This window comes from Pelodiscus sinensis, chromosome 2 (genome assembly GCF_049634645.1).
Source record: "Pelodiscus sinensis isolate JC-2024 chromosome 2, ASM4963464v1, whole genome shotgun sequence".
In the NCBI taxonomy this organism is placed as follows: Eukaryota; Metazoa; Chordata; order Testudines; family Trionychidae; genus Pelodiscus; species Pelodiscus sinensis.
This window is the reverse complement of record NC_134712.1, coordinates 111161382-111181003: the sequence shown is the minus strand read 5'-3', so window position 1 is coordinate 111181003 and position 19622 is coordinate 111161382. Positions and strand designations below refer to the sequence as shown.

The following is a 19622-nucleotide window of genomic DNA, read 5'->3' as shown; positions in this document are numbered from 1 at the left end:
AAAAATATGACAAAGAGTGGTCCAACAAAATTAGAACAAATTCTATAAAGAAAGCTTAGTGACTCATTTATAACCTGAATAAATAATATAAATAATACCGGTGAACTTACCCAAATATCATCATTCTGCACCAATTATCTATGTACATACCTCTGTAGAAAAACTCTGTGTCAACTACAGTACAGAGCTATCAGTGTATGAAATACATATACTGTATATTTGACACAGGATTGTCCTACACAAATTCATATGATTGTATGCAGTATGCATATAAGGTCATACCAATATAGTTTGTATATTTTGCACTTACTTTAACACTTACATTTAAATAGCTCTATAAAACACTGATAGTGTTCATTTCAAAAAGTGTTTTCAAACCAAATGCACAAAATGTTTTATTTTACCCTAAATTAGCTACCAGCTAAGTGTTACTTTGGGTATGGTTGTGAGAGGTCAGGCTGAACCCATTGTCTTGCTGTGATATCTTAATACTCCCATGACACTGACTTATTCTTAGCCTACGTCTAGACTACAAATCTCTTTTGAAAGAGAGTGTCTAGACTTCAAGCAGATTTTTTGAAAGAGCAAGCGGCTTTTTCAAAAGAGAGTGTAGACACTCTCTTTTGAAAAAGCACAGTTTTCATTCTATAGCGCCTTTTTTCAAAAGAGTACTTTCAGAAAAAGGCATTATTCCTCGTAAAATGAGGTTTATCGCAATCGAAAAGGCTACTGCTTTCTTTAGATTTACTTTCGAAAGAACGCAGATGCAGTCTAGACACAGGTGATGTTATTTCGAAAAAAGGCTAATTTTTTCAAAAAAATCCTGTAGTCTAGACATACCCTAAGTGTCTGTATGTGCAAACACAGCATGTAAAATATTTGGACCTACCTCAACAATAGCCCCATCAGGTAGTCTGAGGAAATGTCTATAGAGTTCTTGAAAGCCACTGAGATGAACAGTGAATATAGACACATGGACAGTGATCTCCCCTGAGCGAGCTTCAGATTCGGAGATTTCATTCTGGCACTGGAGGTCACAGCTGGAGACACCAGACTTGTTGGCATGGTCCTTCCAGATGTAATCATACACTGCCACCTAGTGAGACAGAAAGCCCCCCCCACACACACACCAATTCCCCCCAACCCCAAAAGAAATATATTTAATTAACTGCTGGCAAGAGCTTAAAACTGATTTAAAATGATTTTACAATAAATCTGCAAAGTCTGTGCCACATGGAGTGCCTGCACGCTTTTCTACTACATATATTTTATTACACAGATCTAAATAGAGAAGATAGACAAATCCCCAGTGTGCATTCCATAAAGTTAATTCTGCACAGATGAAGCTGTAACTGACTCCCATATTAACCAAAAGTAGGGAGATCAAGCAGGATAGGTTAAATAATAAAATGAAAATGCCAATTAAAATTTATATATTTGGGGTGAATTTTGTGAACAGGTATTTGCATTTTTCTCCTTTAAAGAAGCCTTTCCCTTTTTCCCACTGTGCTTTCTGTATAATATTAATGTAAACTTGTGCTGCAAACTTAAAGAGGCAGAGTAGCCAATGTGTATTTTAGTGTGATGTACAGAGCAAGTTTCTTGGCATAGTTACATATTTTCGTATTGTTGCTACAAACATATTTGCTTGAGCAGACTCTGTGCTTTCTGATTTCATCCAGGAGTTCCTATTTAACCATTTTCGTGTTATTTCTGATTACAGCCTGTACAAAATTTAAGAAATCAACTGGAAACAGCATATAGTTTCAGTCTCTTACCCTTAACTAGAATTGATGTTCAGCAGCGTTATTTTTATAGTACCTCTAAAATGGAATCTTTTAAACCCTCCACTACTGTTGAGACTTTTAAGCAAAGAGGCTTTCCCATGAGATTCCTAATATTGTATGTCTTAGGCCTTGTCTTCAGTGCAAAGGGTTTGTTGGTGTAGAGAACCAGTGCAGCTGTACTGGCAAACAACAACAAAGTGCTTCTGTTTTTATGACGTATATCAGTTCCCTGCAAAAAATGCCAGCACTTTTTGCAGGTATAAATGTACCTACAGGCTGGCATACTAGGGTGATTATTTTTATTTATTTATTGCAATTCTGATGCCCACTGGTCTAAACAAGGAACTGCCATTTTAAGATGACAGTAAAATGCACAAAGAGTCTGAATTTCACCACTCTCTGGAGTTTAAAGGATTTTCATTCAGCACAGTTTGTTAGAACTAGCAGCAACTACAGTAAATCATAGAATAGAATTTTAGCATCTATGTCCTTGATAAAGACAAACTCTGCATTTTTGCAAACTGAAGGCACAGAACAAATGTGTTTTACCCTCCTTCCTGCCATGTATGATTATTTCGTAAATAGTAAGACAGTTGATGCTACCTGGAAAACAGAACTTAGATTCTGTCAGGAGGGGTCACCCAGAAAAGAGCTGACAAGCACAGAGACAGGCAGCTGTAGCAGGTATTCGTACCATGAGAGGCAGTAGGAAGGAGAGTTTATATCCAGCCCAGGTTACCTATTCTCCTGAATCCAGTACTTTGCAGGATATAAGTCCCCCACCACTGTCACTGGGGGCATCAGAACTCATGCCAATCATACGAACTCAGAGGAGAAAAATTGCTGGGAAGGGCATGCAGAAACTCAGCCATCGAGAGCTGCAAGTAGCTACAGCAGGGACTTTCAGATACTCATGATGTTACCTGTTTTTTTACAGTTGTTGCTCTAGATATACTGATTGCCTGTTTGTTGCAGCTTATTCTCTTGCAATCCCTTCTCCTCAACCTCAACTGCACCTGCCTTCCATGCTCCCTTTCTTTCCCCTCTTCTCTTTTTCCTTGTCCCCTTTATTCTCCCCTCCTTTCAAAAATCTCCCCTTCCTTTGTCTCTAATCCCTTTCCAACAAAACCCTACCCCAAAATAATTTTAAAAACAACAAACCCCCCCAAAAGTGGCATTTGTAACCAAACATATCGTTTCCCTCTGCTTGAGTGTTAAATCTCCTCTCTCGATCCTTCTGTGTTGCGTTGAGTTAAATTTTAAACTTTTGGGAGCTGATGCTGGTTTTTACTGTATGTTTGTACAGCAGCTGGCACAAAGGAGTCCTGATCTCATTTGGGGTTCCATAATACAAATAAATAATTATACTAACTTTATCTTTTGAATACATTTACAATGAAAGTGTAGGTTGTGCAGTACAAGTGTCAAAATTTACATACATCAAAGTGTAGTACTGAGGAGCGCACTCTAAATACCCAGGTTTGACCAAGCAAAGCTGAAAAGGAAAAGCTGTCAGTGGGATGCTGTCAGATGTGGAATGTTAACTTGTGGGAACTGGTACAGTTTCACTGACATTGATGATGCTATGATGGGTTATAGCAGCTGAGGTTCCTCCCACAGACTGTGGCCATGGAGGAAAAGGATGAATTCTAATGACTGGGTTTTAGTCATAGGTTACGTCTAGACTGGCATGATTTCCACAAATGCTTTTAACGGAAAAGTTTTTCCGTTAAAAGCATTTGCGGAAAAGAGCATCTAGATTGGCAAGGACACTTTTGCGCAAAAGCACGTTTTGCGGAAAAGCGTCCGTGCCTATCTAGATGCAGTTTTGCGCAAGAAAGCCCCAATCACCATTTTCGCAATCGGGGCTTTTTTGCACAAAACAATACCGCGTTGTCTACACTGGCCCTCTTGCACAAAAGCATCTGCGCAAGAGGGCTTTTGCCCGAACAGGAGCAACATACATGAGATCGTCAGTGTTCTTGCGGAAATTCAAACGGCCAATGTAGACAGCTGGCAAGTTTTTCCGCAAAAGCAGCTGCTTTTGCGGAAACACTTGCCAGTCTAGACGCAGCCATAGAGTTTAAGTCCAGAAGGGACCACTTGATCATTTAGTCTGACCTCCTGGATACCACAAACAACTGTCATCACTGAGCACCTGACCCAACAACTGAAATGAGAACCCAGGATTACCACTCCCCACAGAAAACTATAATATTCTATGCCACAAGTAGAGCTTGAGAGGGGACCAACCTGCACTGATGCTCAAGAGCCTGGTGATGACAGGGAAACAATGAAATATACTCAGAGAACCTGGCAAGTGCCCTGCATGCTGCAGAGGAAGGAGAACTCCCAACTTCCCAATTTGGCATGGGGAAGATTACTTCCCAACCCTACTTAACAATGATCGGTTAGACATTGAACATGTGAGCAAAAACCAGATAGCCAAGGCCCCGAGAGAATGTTAGGTGCCATTTGAGAGCCCTGGTTCACTCCCTACAATGTTCCATCTCTGTGGACATCTCAGATCCTTCATGGGAATTAGCTAGAAAAAAAGAAACTCCCAGAAGGGGAAAAATCTCTTCTTGATCCCTACCGGTGGCAGGCTGAAGCCTTGAAGTGTACTCTTTAAGAACCTAAGATATATTACTAGAAATGTGCTCCAGGGTTGATGAATCATACCCCCAACCTTCACAAGCAACTCTGTCATATAACTGCACTCATAGGCTGTGTCTAGACTGGCCAGTTTTTCCACAAAAGCAGTTGCTTTTGCGGAAGAACTTGACAGCTGTCTACACTGGCCACTTGAATTTGCGCAAGAACACTGACGATCTAATGTATGATCATCAGTGTTCTTGCGCAAATACAATGACTCTCCCGTTTGGGAAAAAGCCCTCTTGCACAAATGCTTTTGCACAAGAGGGCCAGTGTAGACAACTGAGAACCGTTTTGCGCAAAAAAGCCCCGATGGCGAAAATGGCAATCGGGGCTTTGTTGTGCAAAACCGCATCTAGATTGGCACGGACGCTTTTCCGCAAAAAGTGCTTTTGCGCAAAAGTGTCTGTGCCAATCTAGATGCTCTTTTCCACAAATGCTTTTAACGGAAAAACTTTTCCGTTAAAAGCATTTGCGGAAAATCATGCCAGTCTAGACGCAGCCATACAGTTTGTCCAGTTTGCTCTTAAAACTAGTTAAGTTGTTTTCACCCACAATTTGTATTGGGAGGTGTGACGGGGCACCGAGACCCCGCACCCAACCCCTGGGACTTTGCGCCCTTGCAGAGGGGCAGCGGAGCACTTACCGCTGGTGCGCCAGTTGCTCTCGCGCCGCGGCTCAGCTGATTGATGCCGCCGCTCAGCTTGAGGGTCGTCCCAGCACAGCTGAGTTGAACTCAGCCCCTCCAGCGAGACGGGGAAAGAGGACGCGCCGTGTCGGACGTCAAAGGGGCGGGGCGCGTAAACTCCTCCCAGGTCGGCGGGGATTTTAAAAGCTGGCCGGCCACCGGAGAATGGAGGGAGAAGGACGAGGAGAGCACGGAGGCTCCCGAACGAAAAGAAACCCAGACGCACTCAGTACAGTCTCCACAAGGGGGACACGACGTCATGAGTATAGACACCCCGAGGACGGGGTAGGGGGAGGAAGGAAGTAGCCCAGGGTAGGGTGGCGAAGTAGCCCATGGTCTGGTGTGTTTTTTCACTGTGTCTAGTGAGTCTGATGTGACAGAATACAATTACAAAGAGGAAGCAGATATCATGATTCAAAGACAGAGGTGACATATCTGAGAACCATATCTTCTGGATTTGGGTACACCAGATCTCAGATACCCTAGAAAGTGCCTCCTTCTTAGCAATATTTCATAGTATTTGGCAGACTAAAGTCCATTCAGCATTGAAACTTTCAAAATGCATTTCTATTAAGTGATAGGTCAGTAGATATCTACTGTGCCCTACATAACCTGAAGTTAGCTCCAAAAGTAAACTCTACTGTCATCTGAAATCTCTTATCATTAAGTTAATCTAAAATGTCCATTCATTTCTACCAGAACACAATATGAGATAATAAATCCACTGAGACAGGCTAGTCAAGAGACTGTGCATATAGGACATGTCAGAGGAACTGAAGTTAGCTATGATCTAGATTCACAAGGGCTGACAAGAAACCACAAAATGCCAGAGCAGTGTACAGTAATCCTTAAGTGAAATTCATCTTTCAGCAGAGAAACAAATTAAAGATGGTAATTCAATGATAAAAGCAGGCAGGCCAGAACAGGTTCAAATGCTGAATATTTCACAACATAGCTTAATTAAAATAGGAGTATGAGGCTGTTAATTACTTTATAATAGTTCATCTGGAAATTAGGCCTGATGTCAATGCCCTTATAGTTGATTTGTTTGTGTTATTATCATTACCAAGTGTTATGTAGATTTAACGCAGAAATACAGCTTTTACTGATCTTTAGTGTGTTGCTTTTTCCTTCTTCATCTCCCAGTACACTCCTCTTTGTGCAAGTATACAACGTGAAGGAGTAGGAGGAAGGGTCATAAATTTAGGTCAGAACAGATGATTTAGTGAGTCTCATGTGGATTTAAGTCTTATTAATAATTTTAATGCATTATGCAACAATGATTTCAGTCACTGCTTCTTGAATGTACAGTATGACGTAAATATTCATAGATGTTTACAGGATTAGAACACACTTCTTATAAAAAAGATAAGTTATGTTTTATGCAAAATATTATAATACACTGGCTATAGATCTCCACATGTGGATATATAAATGTAATACATAAACATACTTTTATGTTGTATGAATATATAAGTCAAAACATATTCACACAAACATGCATACAGTGAAGACAAAATTTACTAACATTTTTAATAACACATATTACCCAATATTACACAATGTATATGACATTTAATATTACTACTTACAGAAGTGTGGGAATAGAAAATACTATCCTAGCATATAAATAAAGATTAATGAAAGATTACAATGATGTATTATATGGCAGCTTTATAACTACAGTAGGTTAAATATAAAACCATCATTAGCAACAGAGAACTATCTACTTGTTTATATGTGATAAATCGGGAATAGTAGTATATTACTATACAAAAAAGTTGTGCTTAACTCTTAACCTAATAATTTGTTCTTATTTCACATAAGAAATTATATGTCCTCCCCCCCTCCCCCCCTCCCCCCCCCCCCCCGACTATATACTGTACCTGGTTTTACTTGCTTACCAGTATCATAATTAACAATGTCAGGCTCACCACTATACACGTAGCAAAACAAACTTTTCCAGTTACTGTATATTTAGTCCCTGGCCTCTGTTTGTCAGAGGCTGGAGAGGGATGGCAGGAGACAAATCGCTTGATCATTGTCTTTGGTCCACCCTCTCTGGGGCACCTGGTGCTGGCCACTGTGGGCAGACAGGATACTGGGCTAGATGGACCTTTGGTCTGACCCAGTACGGCCATTCTTATGTTCTTATGTTCTTAGTCTTTTCATGGCTTCATAAAACATAAGTACTACAGAAAAGTGCTCTGAAAATAACATTGCTACTTAAAGAAAATGTATAAAATGGGCAAAACAGACCACGCCATCTACTTGGGTCTGAATGGAGCTGCAATCTTGTTGTAGCAATTAGTTAGCAAATACAGTATTGCAGACCGGTAATGGGGAAAAAGGGCAAAAGTGGGAAAATTAGAGTCAGAGGACATCAAATATATTTCATAACCCGGCCAATGCATGTTCTGTATGTAACAGTCGCAGCCATGGGAATTACCATCCTGCAGGCAATCTTTGTAAAAACCAATCCAGCTCTGCATTTTTTTTAAAAAGCTAGTTTTATACTCTAAGGAAAGCTCAGAACCCCTTGGGAATTAAAAGTTCCAGCTGAGTCCCTTGGCTGTTTACATCCCTGGCATGCTGTTGCTGAAATCCTTATTTTTAGTAGCCATCGCAACAGCCCTCCTGAGGAGTGATTTGATGGCTGTGCACGTGCACACAAGCACACACCCATTGCCACAGCAAGAGCCAGAGGCATCCTGGCTCCAGATTAGGGGTACGTCTACACTGCAAGATTATTTTGAAATAAACTATTCCAGAATAGTTATTCTGAAATAGCTTATTTTGAAATAGCACATCTACACTGCAGGGAAGCCTCAAAATTAGTCCAAGGTAGCCTTCCCTAATGTAGACGCGCTATCTCGATTTAGAGCCCCATGTGGCGTTTGGGAGGAATAACTTAGAATGTCCCTGGTGAGGGGCTATTTCAAAATAACAGCAGGGGAGCGTCTACACACGCCTTATTTCAAAATAGCTATTTCAGAATAGGCGTTATTCCTCATAGAATGAGGTTTACAGATTTCAAAATAATTATTTTGAAATAACAGAATGGCTGTGTAGACGCTTGCATTGTTATTTCAAAATAACACTAGTTATCTCAAAATAACGTGCATTGCAGACACACCCCTAGGTCAGCTCAGTTCAGCATTGAAACTTAACTCTAAGTGGTTACTAAAGATTTCAAGCTCCTTACTAGATGGTATTTATAAAAAGCAAATATGAACTCACAATTAAATAAATCAAACAAGTAGCAAAAGGGAATGTAAAGCATAAACAAGTGTGATTATTATGCCTTTCAAAATATAGCTCATCATATAAAAGAGAATGATTGATTACAGTGTTGTGCTATATTGAATTCCTTTATGTAGCATGGTAAGAAAAGCAGCGTGCTCTGGCATGACAGGCCATAATGAAATATATATATATATATATATATATATATATATATTGTGTGCCCTGAAAGTGCAAGATCTTTTGGCTTAGTATTACAGAAAGCCATCCTTTAAATATGCATATATCTCATGATAGCCACTCTGACACCTGTGGATCTACAGAATATCATCTAGTGCAACAGCTTTCACAACCCAATCTAGATACAGTTAAATCAGTGTCTAATTCCACCCACTATTATTCATAATAACTTTGCAGAGAGATAACTTGTTTCTAAATAGCTCTATTTATGAGCAAAATGGGCTAATATTTGTGAAGGTTTATTTCAGTTGAATTTTGAATACCTGAAGCAGTGTTGGTGCAGACTTCTCTAATTTATCTAATAGTATGACATGGACTGACTAACTAATAAAATAAACATATAAGGACAGCAACGTCTTCTAAAATAACTGAAGAATAATCCCAGAATGGATTTTATGGTGAGCTGCTTTGAATAGTCACATAAGGGAACAATTGGTTTAACCTTTAAAAGTATTAATAGCATATATCCAAATGCACAAATAATTCAGACTTATTCTAAGTGATTTTGGTCTCTTGTTGTTAAACCCAATAGTGCATTATTATTTATTTCATAGTATCTGTATTGTGAACCTGTTATTTGGGCAACTTGCTATTTATTGCCTCATCATTTTTGCTGCTTCAGGGCTACACTTTTCTACAATTCTGACTCAATTTCTGAGTAATAGGTAAATAAAATACAAACATGCAAACAGACTTTTCCAATAAAGATAAATTTCCCTATACATATAGGGCCATATCCCAAAGTCCTCATTTACTTTGTACTTACTAAAGCAAAATACCCAATCAAGTCAATGAAAGTTTTGCCAGGCCCCTTCTGTTTCTTCTGGAGGAGCAGAGACTTTCAAACCTGGATCTAGACTGGAGAAGTACAGCACCTGGAATATTGTGTATAAAAGCTGTTTTGGGCAATTCTGTAATATCCCATCTCCATTAGTGTGATAGGGCAGGGGAACTCTGACTGAAATCCAGAGTCTGAAATTCCCCCAGTCCTGTGTGGACATTCACCTTAAGAGAATTCTCAGGCAAATTTGGAAAAATAACCTTCACCAATACAGTTCCCTCAAGAGCTGAGTTGTCCTGTGGCTTATTGGAGCCAGATTCTGCTAGTTTCTGCTTCAAACAGTCCCACTTACATTATTTGGCATATTCTATAGGTATCATTTTAAATAAACATTATATATTTACCACTTGAACATCAGATCTGATACATTGAGGCATAGACTTGACTAGATCCATACAAACAAGTCACAAATTGTTTCAATGGGAGTTATTGTCCTCACTTGGAACGAGGTGTACCGGTAGTTCGGAATAGGAAGCCTAATCTGAACTACCTAGTTCGTGCCGTGTGTAGCCGCGGGCACGGAGTCCGAACTAGCCGGCATTTAAAAATGGTGGCTCCCGGCAATATTCAAATGAAGCCCGGGAAATTCAAATCCCGGGCTTCATTTGCAACTCCTGTTGCCTACATTAACCACCCTAGTTCGAACTAGGGTGGTAATGTAGACATACCCAATATTACCACATTGCTTCCATAGTGTTTTTCCATAAAGAATATCATGTAAGGTGCCTAATGAAAGCTTATGTCATACTGATCTTTATAATGGATGTGAAACAGATGAATGGATGATATTAAGGGGGTTGTGTCTATGTGCCTAAATCTGTGTCCAAGGCACAGTGGAAAAAGAGGCTTTAGGACATGGATGCACTATGTGGATAAAGCCCCATAAGGCAATGCAAAGGATCACAAATCTGCATATGGAATAAATAGGAAGGTCGGGAATACACCAGAGATTAAATCACAGGGGCTGCATCCTGACTGCATCCCTCTGTCGACAGAGGGATGCAAATCAAGCACGTCGAAATTGCTAATGAAGCAGGGATTTAAATCCCGTGCTTCATTAGCATAAACATGGCCACTGCTTTTTTTCAAAATTGAGCTTTTTTGAAAAAAAACTCCCAACAGTCTAGACGCAGATCTGTCGAAAATAAACCCTTTTTCGACAGATCCTGTAAACTCATTTTTTGAGGAATACAGGATCTGTCGAAAAAGGGTTTATTTTTTACAGATCCACGTCTAGATTCCTTTTTTTTCCCGAAAAAGCTCCATTTCGAAAAAAAGCGGCATACATGTTTATGCTAATGAAGCACAGGATATTTAAATCCCTGCTTCATTAGCAATTTTGACGAGCGTAATCTACATCTCTAGGTCAACATAGCCAGGGTGCTGTCCTGTCTTTGGAATGCAAAAGACAATGAACTTTGGGGATATAAATAGAAGACACAGAGGATACCATTTTATTGTTCACTAAGGAAAAACAAAGGACGGTGCTTTTTTGCATTCATGTAAGTTGGATCCTGACCACATTGCTTAATGATGCTTTAGGTAAGAAGCTGATTTACACAAGGATTTTAGCCTCTTAAAGTTAAGTTTAGATTCTAAGAAGCATTTTATGTCTTTTGTTTTATTTGTAACCATTTCTATTCCCTCGTGTTATCAATGCTCACTATCTCTTAGTCTTTAATAATATACTTCTGGTTGTTTCCATTACAAATATAGCTCAGTGTTGTGATGCAATAAAGTACGAGATCCTGAGTTAAACTAGTCTAACTGTGTATACAGTTCCCCTGGCACAGCAAATCTGGTAATTTGTGTGATTGTTCAGTGATTAATGGCTGGATGTTGCAAGGGGGATGCTTCAAATGAGTTTAGGGACTGAGGTGCATCCAGTGTAACCTGAAAGACAAATTTAGGGCTGGTGTAAGCCAGAGGAGAGTGCTTGAGGAGCTGATGTAGATGACCACAATACCAGTGCAAGCAACAGAAATGCCAATAGCTGAAGTGACTCATTCACAGACACCATATAGAATGAAACATAAACTAGTGAAAACTTCTGCCTAGGAAAGTAGCTTTTCTGAAGCAGTCCTTGTAGACAAATACTATAACTCATTGCTTCACTGGAAGAGCAGATGCCTCCAAAGCTTGAAGGCTGGCTCAGCAACATGGCTGACCTGGCAGCTAAGAGCAGGTAGCATTTTGGAGAAGGGGGTGACACATTTGAAAAGATCTGGCCTATTTTTTTTAGCAGTCTTCAAGTCACAGGGATGGAAACAAAAATGTCCCTTTCCTATTCTTTCCCTCCTTTCCCCTTTCCTTTTTAGTCCTCTTTTCCCTCTCCCCCTCTTATTGTAGGAGGGGGAATCAATAAAATATATCTTTTTAAAAAATCTGCAAAAATCAGGATAGTTCAAGAATGGCAGAAAAAAGGGCTAAAATGTTTAAGCAATACATTTGTAGTAAATAATGCAATTGTTTCTAATAATGATTCAAGTGGATATTATATATTCATGTTGTTCTATTTCCTCAGAACAGACTAAATACACAGTGAGCTATGTAGAACAGATACATCTGTGCTCCAGAGCTTTCTTCACTATATGTAGGTCCACATTTTCAAAGACATGTGCTTAAGTGTGTTCACATGTTAGCACATACTTGAGCAAAGGCAGGGCTGTCTCTGCCTATACCTTAATTGCCAACATCTTTCAAAATTTTGGCTACAGGTTCCATAAGTCTCCAGAGAATAGTGAAGTGCACAGGTATTTAAATAGCACTTAGAAGAGTGGAGATTGAACGTTTAGTCACCACTTTTTTGGCTAGGGAACTTTTTACCTGGTGACACTGAAAGGACAGGAGAGAGAGCAAGAAAGAGTAGGAAATGAAAAAAATTATCAGAGCTATCTGGTATACAGGGTACCTTTAAATTCTCAAAGATTTTTATTTAAAGCTGGTTAGGTCATTAAAAGTGGTGGCTTGTTTTCAAAACCAAAATAATTGAGAAATAGTTTCATTTTCTAAAAATGTCTGTGTTTTTAAAGATTTCATTGTTTGCTTGTCCTCGCCCTTTCCCCCTTTTCTGAAGCAAAATAGAATAAAAGGGAGAGAGGAGGACAAAAGAAAGAAAGGGAGGAAGAAAAAACATACAACCCCAAACTGAAAATCTCTAGTAAAAATGCATGAAATGATCTAAAAGGACATTTTCCCACAAACTTGAAAATAAATAAATATTCAAAAATTGTGAAAAGGCCATGAGTTCTTTCATTTTTTTGAGTCAGTGATGATGGGCACGGAACTATTATTTAAAATGCATATTGTGGAAGCAACTAGAGACTCCCAATCAGGAGTTGGGCCTCATTTTGTTAGGCACTGCAGATAGAAAGAGACAGTCCATTCAGCCTAGGGATGAAATGACATATGACAATAAAGGGAGAAGGGGACAATGAAGTATATTATATATATGCTTTCTTTTTGGTAAACAGATAAAGTAAGTGTCATCTCCATCTGTCTCTGTAAATAATCATTTGTTATCTGATTAGTTATGGGCATAATTAAGAAGCAGATAGGCCTTGAGGACAAATCTGAAAGATGATCCATTCATAACTGTGTTTCATGCATATGGGGCAACATGAAAGAAGATGCAGAGAGGTTTATGAGAGAAGCTGACATAGGAGGACTGATACAAGTATCACTGAGGAAGTGGAAGAAGAGAGAGGCAATGTGATGAGAGACTGGAGTGGCCAAACAGAACAGAAAAGAGTTGTGAAACATCTTCGCTGTGTCTAAACTGGCATGATTTTGCGTAAATACTTTTAACGGAAAAGTTTTTCCATTAAAAGTATTTCCGCAAAAGAGCGTCTAGATTGGCACGGATGCTTTTGCGCAAAAAGTGCTTTTGCGCAAAAGCATCCGTGCCCAGAATAGATGCGTTTTTGCACAAGAAAGCTCCGATGCCCAGTTTAGTCATCGGGCTTTCTTGTGCAAAAAATTAAGGTGCCTGTCTACACTGGCCCTCTTGCACAAGTATTTTTGCTCAAGGGGGCTTATCCCTGAGCGGGAGCGTCAAACTATTTGCGCAAGAAGCACTGAATTCTTACATTAGCACGTTAGTGCTCTTGCGCAAATTCAAGCGGCCAGTGTAGACAGCTGGCAAGTTTTTGCACAAAAGCAGTTGCTTTTGCACAAAATCTTGCCAGTCTAGACTCACCCCGTGGGTTTTGTCTTCTGAATCCAACTTTGGCTAGCTACCACAAACTGATATTCCCATTCACCCTGAGTTGGTCCACTTCCCCTGTTCCCAGTCTGCCAAACAGCCCTGTTGTACTTTCAGTCCAACCTAAGACTAAAATGCATTGAGTGAAAAATATTTCCAGTTGTACTTGCCATCCTCTTTTCTGGAATGGACTACTTTGTGATGGATCCCAACCATTTCAAACCTCAATCTATTACTGGCAATAATGCTTATATATAAATCTAGAAATCCATACAAATCTAGAACTAGTGATGGGTATTCAGAGATTCAGTATAGTTTGTATAAGCATCCTACAGGGTATTCAAACCAGTTGGGTCCTCAAAACCAGACTGAAGAGCTTAACTGGGATTTTCAAAACAATCTAACAGCCTTGCATTTCCCTTGTTTAGAAACTAGAGCCCACTTCATGATGTTACTGCTTTCAGTTCTAGGATGAACCACAAAAAAATGAAAAGTAATCTGTACCAAAATTTTGTTAAATTGAATTCTTTCAACCTTCAAAAATGGTTCACAGTTTGGGAGTCATGTTTCAGGCAAATATCACGATTGTTTTTGTTTTTTGAGCAAAGATCCAGAAATGTTTTTATTTGACTTCAACTGGTTTGCCCATCCCTAATCACAAAGTTTCTGTCCAATAATATCGAGAAACAATCATATTATTGAATTTAATATGCTTAGTCTGGAAAAAATGTTTTTATTGTATTGTAACCTATTGCCTGTTATAATGATGTCCATGATTAGTGGAGTGCACTGTATATCTTATCTTTTCCCTTGTAATAGAGCTAAGTTCACTGCCTCATAAATGCCTAAATTACATTTTCCATTACACGTAGGACAGATTTCAACTTCTGAACCAGCAGTCAACAAAGATTCCCCCAGCTGCTGAAAATACTGAGCATTTATGAAGAGAGGCATAATAAGATCACAGGGAAGCCTGTCATAAAAATGCACGTTGCATAATACATGATGGATCAGCTCTATTATTTAACTTTCCCATAGATATAACAATACAGAGATATGCTAACCATCCTAGTCAGCATTAATTTACAGTGGGAAAAATAATTAGAATCTCACTTTTTCTGAAGAATGGAGTGAAAATGTAAACAATGATTCCCTCCAGGCAAGTGCTTTATCAACTTGACAGGTGCATTTGAATTTCCATGGGTGGGGGACCTAATAGGTTATTTATGTGTCATTTTAATACAAAGGCCCAACCATCAAGATGGACAGGAGACTTTATCAGTACCGCTGTTTGCAACTAATCCACCAATTTAATACCCCATGAAAATACCTGCAACCAAAACCTGTACGTTTTTCTTTTACACTCCATTACAGGGAAATCGATAGAGGCGCTATTCATCTCAAATCTACGGATCTGCAGGAGCCCACAGTACTATGTCTTTGCCATCTAGGTGCACTGGTAATTAGGGATGCAAATCTTAAGCATTGATGCCACAAGTGAATCAGAGTCACAAACGTTCTACAATAATTCAGCCAAAAATAAATCTGAAAAATCATTTAAATAATAAAGAAAACTCACTTTTTTTTTAGAGCAGGAACACAAAGGAAGCTAAGGAAACTAGGGAGTTAAGGCATGTCCTTTTATGGGATATCTCTATCTTTGTAGGCACATAGCAGTATCTAAGCCCTTTGGCACCAAGTTGAATGTGGCTCTCACCACAGAGCTGTGTGAAACATACACTATATAATTATTTATTATTATATTTATTATTTGTATTGTGCTAGTATTCAGGAGTCCTAGCCCCAAACTAACCTCTATTGTGCTAGGATCTATACAAACACCATTACAGCACAACAACAGCAACAACAAGAAAATATTCAAACACACAACATATTGATGCAGGTGGAAGACAAGCAAAAGATAGTGGTTTGGAGTAAGCTTTACTTAGAGGTTTTGGATCTTAAGACAGGGGTGGGGGGAACCTCAGGCCCGAGGGCTGGATGCAGCCCTCGGCTTGCCCAGCCCTGACCCCCAAGGCGTAGGGCCTCGCTCCCCAGCATTGGGGAACCCATGCTTGTGCTCCAGCCTCCCTGCTGACCTCCTGGGGGCTGGAGCATACAAAATCCACTAAGCTACCCTCCCCCCCCCCCCCCCCCCCGCCCCAGGCTCTAGTGTGCAAGGTGAATGTGGGAAATGTCTTTCTCCTTCTCAGTCAGAGGGTTATTTCTCCACTTCTCACTTATGTGTGGCCCCGGACTGATTTTTCTGTGGGTCAGTGGCCCCCGACCCAAAAAAGGTTCCTCACCCCTATCTTAGCGGGTAGTAAACAATAAAGACCAAACAAAAGAGGATGCACACAAAATTACTTAGAACCCAACTGTCTGAACTTTTGCAACTCACTATTACTGTAAAAGACAATTTTACAATACCTGGGATGAAACAGGATCAAAATTAATAACACCAACAATAGCAGCTCCAGGTCATCTGAATAAACTTCTTCTCTGTTTCCCACACCCCTCCCTGACAAATTCATAATTTATCTTTGATACCAACTACTTTAATTTGTACTGGAAACTTTGGGATACTTTAGGTTTGACCTTTAGTTAAAGACTACAATGGATTACCAATTTTCTGGTCTCCTGGGTAGTTTCTTTAAAACTGATTTGTATATACATACATTAGGATCATTGTCCTCACATATAATATATAAATCTTGTTTAGATTTTATCTTGAGCAGATGGGGCTAGGTTTTATTTCTGCATGGAAAGCCCATTATTAGTTTTAAAAGTCTTAAATCTACCCATTCCTGTTGTATTTACAGTACATCTTTGTTAAGTTGCACAGCTGTGCGGGATACCCTCTGTATATAACTGAATTGGGAATTATCAACAATGCCATGAATCACGAAAACATAATTGTCTTAAGAGAATTATGCATAAAACTTCACAGTGCATTAGTAAATGCGCTAAGCACAATAGTATCCCCTGCATGCCCCCCCTCCCTCACACACACTTACACTAGTTCTGCTGTAAGGCTGCTCTCTTTGGTTGTATAGTAAATAGATGGATATAACCACTACATTACTTATAACTGACTCAGTATCCTCAATCCTACTCCTTCAACTCCTCACCACCATCTGTGTCACTCTGTGTCTGTCTGTCTGTCTGTCTCTCTCTCTCTCTCTCTCCTGCACTGTGCTGGCAGCATACCCCACATCCCAGGAGCTCCCCAGTTCCTCGCCCAGACATGTTGCACAGCAGCCAAAGCCGCCCATGAATCATAACATGTGGGAGACAGTATTTTCTCTTAATGCTCTCAAGTTAGATGATATTTAGACTGAGTCAAAGAAAGGAGGAATTAAAAATGAGAGAAAGTTGGCTCATTTTATAAAGTCTTGTGCAAAGAACAGCTGTCCATTAATATCTGTTCAAACTAATGTCTGGATTTATGAGCTGGCTGGGTCTACAAGCACTGGAGGAGCACCACAGAAAAATTAGGGCATGGTAACAGGGTCTACACAGTAAGCTAATACACAGCAAGCTAGTGCATTGTAGATTCACAGTACTATGCACTAACTCGCCATGAAGACAAGCCCTAAGGCTTATTACAAACGCAGGTGCTTTCAAACAACTTACATTTTATTAAAAATAAACCAAAAACATTTTCCAAGCTCAGCATTTCAGTCAGCAAAGCTCTGAAGATCCTTAAGAGGAATTAACAAATATTGCTAATAACCAGATCCAGTTCATAATAAAAGGTATGTTGTGGTTCTAATTGGGTACTTTTAACATCGTTTATAAGTTTCAAAGGTAGCTAATTTCCTCCTCTCTTCTCCTTATTTCTACTTTTTTTTTTACAGAGTATCTTAAATTCTTCCATCACTGGTATATATACACTCAAAGGTATATATAGATGGTCATGAGTTTAAAAACGAATGAGCAAACAAGAAAAGGCTTTTCAGATTCCTTTAAAATGCTTGCTTCTATGTGTCACACCAAGCCTTATTTACCATGCATCCTTCAAACCCAGCACTGAATAAAAAAAAATTAATTTCCTCCTGAGTATTTCTATGGTGCATCATAAATGTTAATACGTTTCTCTTCAGAATACCCTTGTACAGTAGGGTGACAAGATTCCAGTACACTCTCTTCTTACAGCTGGGAAATGGAGGTACATAAGGACTGTAGCACAAATTGTCAAAAGTGTCCACTGATTTGAGGAGCCCGATTTCAGACATCCAAGACCTAATTGTTCAGAATACTTAACATTTTGGCAGAGCCAGGGATAGAATCTAAGTCTCTAGATCATCTGTCAGCTGTCTTAATTATGAAACGTGTCCTTTTTCATCACTTGTCTTCCAACTCCTGCAACATTTGAGGCTGGGGTCCTACAAAAAGGGCCTTACTATACAATCTTGATTCTTTCTCATTTCAATAAAGATGCAAGGAGCTCTACATATAATACAGTGTAAGCACCTATGTCAAACAATGCTATAACCATTATTTACTGTAAGATTCGAGACAAGTTCACATACATGGTTAAATCAGGGGCATTAGAAAAAAAAGGCTTAGGCTTAGGAAAAGTAGCTATGACTAACATACAAGTTATATTTCTGGTTTTGTGTCCGTTCTAAGCCACTAGTCTTTTGCAACTTTGTTCTTTTCCACTTTGATGAAGTTTAGTTCCAGACAAGTAGGCGTAACATCTAATTGCCATATTTGGCCAGTCACCATAGTTAGCTTTACGTTTCACAACTACCCACTTCTGCTCTGTCTTTAAAATTGGCATGCCCTTTAAAAAAACATTTTATATGTAAAAAGATGTAGTTGTCCATATCCAATTTTCTCTTCACCTACTTTCTGCAGAACTTTACTTTTGGTTGGAAATTAAATTTCAGAGTAGAAACTGACTAACTAAATTGTTATTTGGAGCATGTATATTTTTAAATATATCTATTGTGATTTTAATATTTGTTCTAGGATAATGTTATACTAATTACACTGAGATTTGCATCATGCCACATAAATCTTTAATTTCTATTAAGAAGTGTGTACAGTACAGTAGCTTAGATAATGCATTAAAAGCAATTTCAGATCTCATTAACAACTAGTATGCTTTTTGTCCTCCATATGAGTCTGATTCACTGCTGTTTTTTGTTTTGTTTTGTTGTTATTTTTGTTAGTAAAATTCCTGTGATTAAGTTATTCCAATGTTACTCCAGGAGAACATAACAGTTCAGTGTAATGAATCATACCTGTGTATTTTCTCTTTTCTCGTATCATTTTAAATGCATTACATGTCTTAACAATTTTTCCCCATTTTAATAACATTAATGTCAGTCAAACTAACATTAAAAGCAGATAATCAACTAGACTCTTTTAATATTTAAGAATGGGGGCAAGAAAACTGTAACATCTCTTTAAGTCAGCAGAATTGACACTTAATTTATAGTCTTCCAAGGATCAAAAGGACCAAAGAGAAAAGTTAGTTTCTATATATTGAGTGTATAAAAATTGATTCAGCTGATAGCCATGGTTTTTTATAAATGAAGAAGCATGAGTTTTAGTTCCCAGTAAAAAGTTCTACATCATTTCCCTGCTCTTGCAGTACTGACACCCTTTCTTGTTTTATGTCTTATGGGGATGGGTGAACCAATTCAGAAAAGATCAGAACATATGCGGTTTCAACTAAACTTTGATGGTGTGGGTACAGAGATGTTTGAATACATTCAGGAAAATATTACCAAAGGATTTCAGACTTCAAAAGTTTGAAGACTAGGAGACTTGGAATACATGTGTTTTCCTCCAGTTAAAATATTCGGAGAGAAAAAATATCTCATAATCCTTGCTAGGGTAGTGAAATTTGTGAATCACTTTCTCTTTCATTCATATTAAGGAACCACTTTCCATTACTATGATAGAATCATAGAATACTAGCACTGGAAGGAAACTCGAGAGTTCATC

General features: G+C 38.9%; 1 protein-coding gene across 1 annotated transcript in view; it reads right to left on the bottom strand.

Moving 5' to 3' along the window:
• The window catches only part of LOC102458814 (uncharacterized), a 492720-nt gene that overhangs the window by 11811 nt on the left and 461287 nt on the right, over positions 1-19622 (bottom strand). The window contains exon 25 of the mRNA XM_075919824.1: positions 890-1096. Coding sequence (XP_075775939.1) covers positions 890-1096 — 207 coding nt within the window. The remainder of the gene's footprint in view (positions 1-889; positions 1097-19622) is intronic.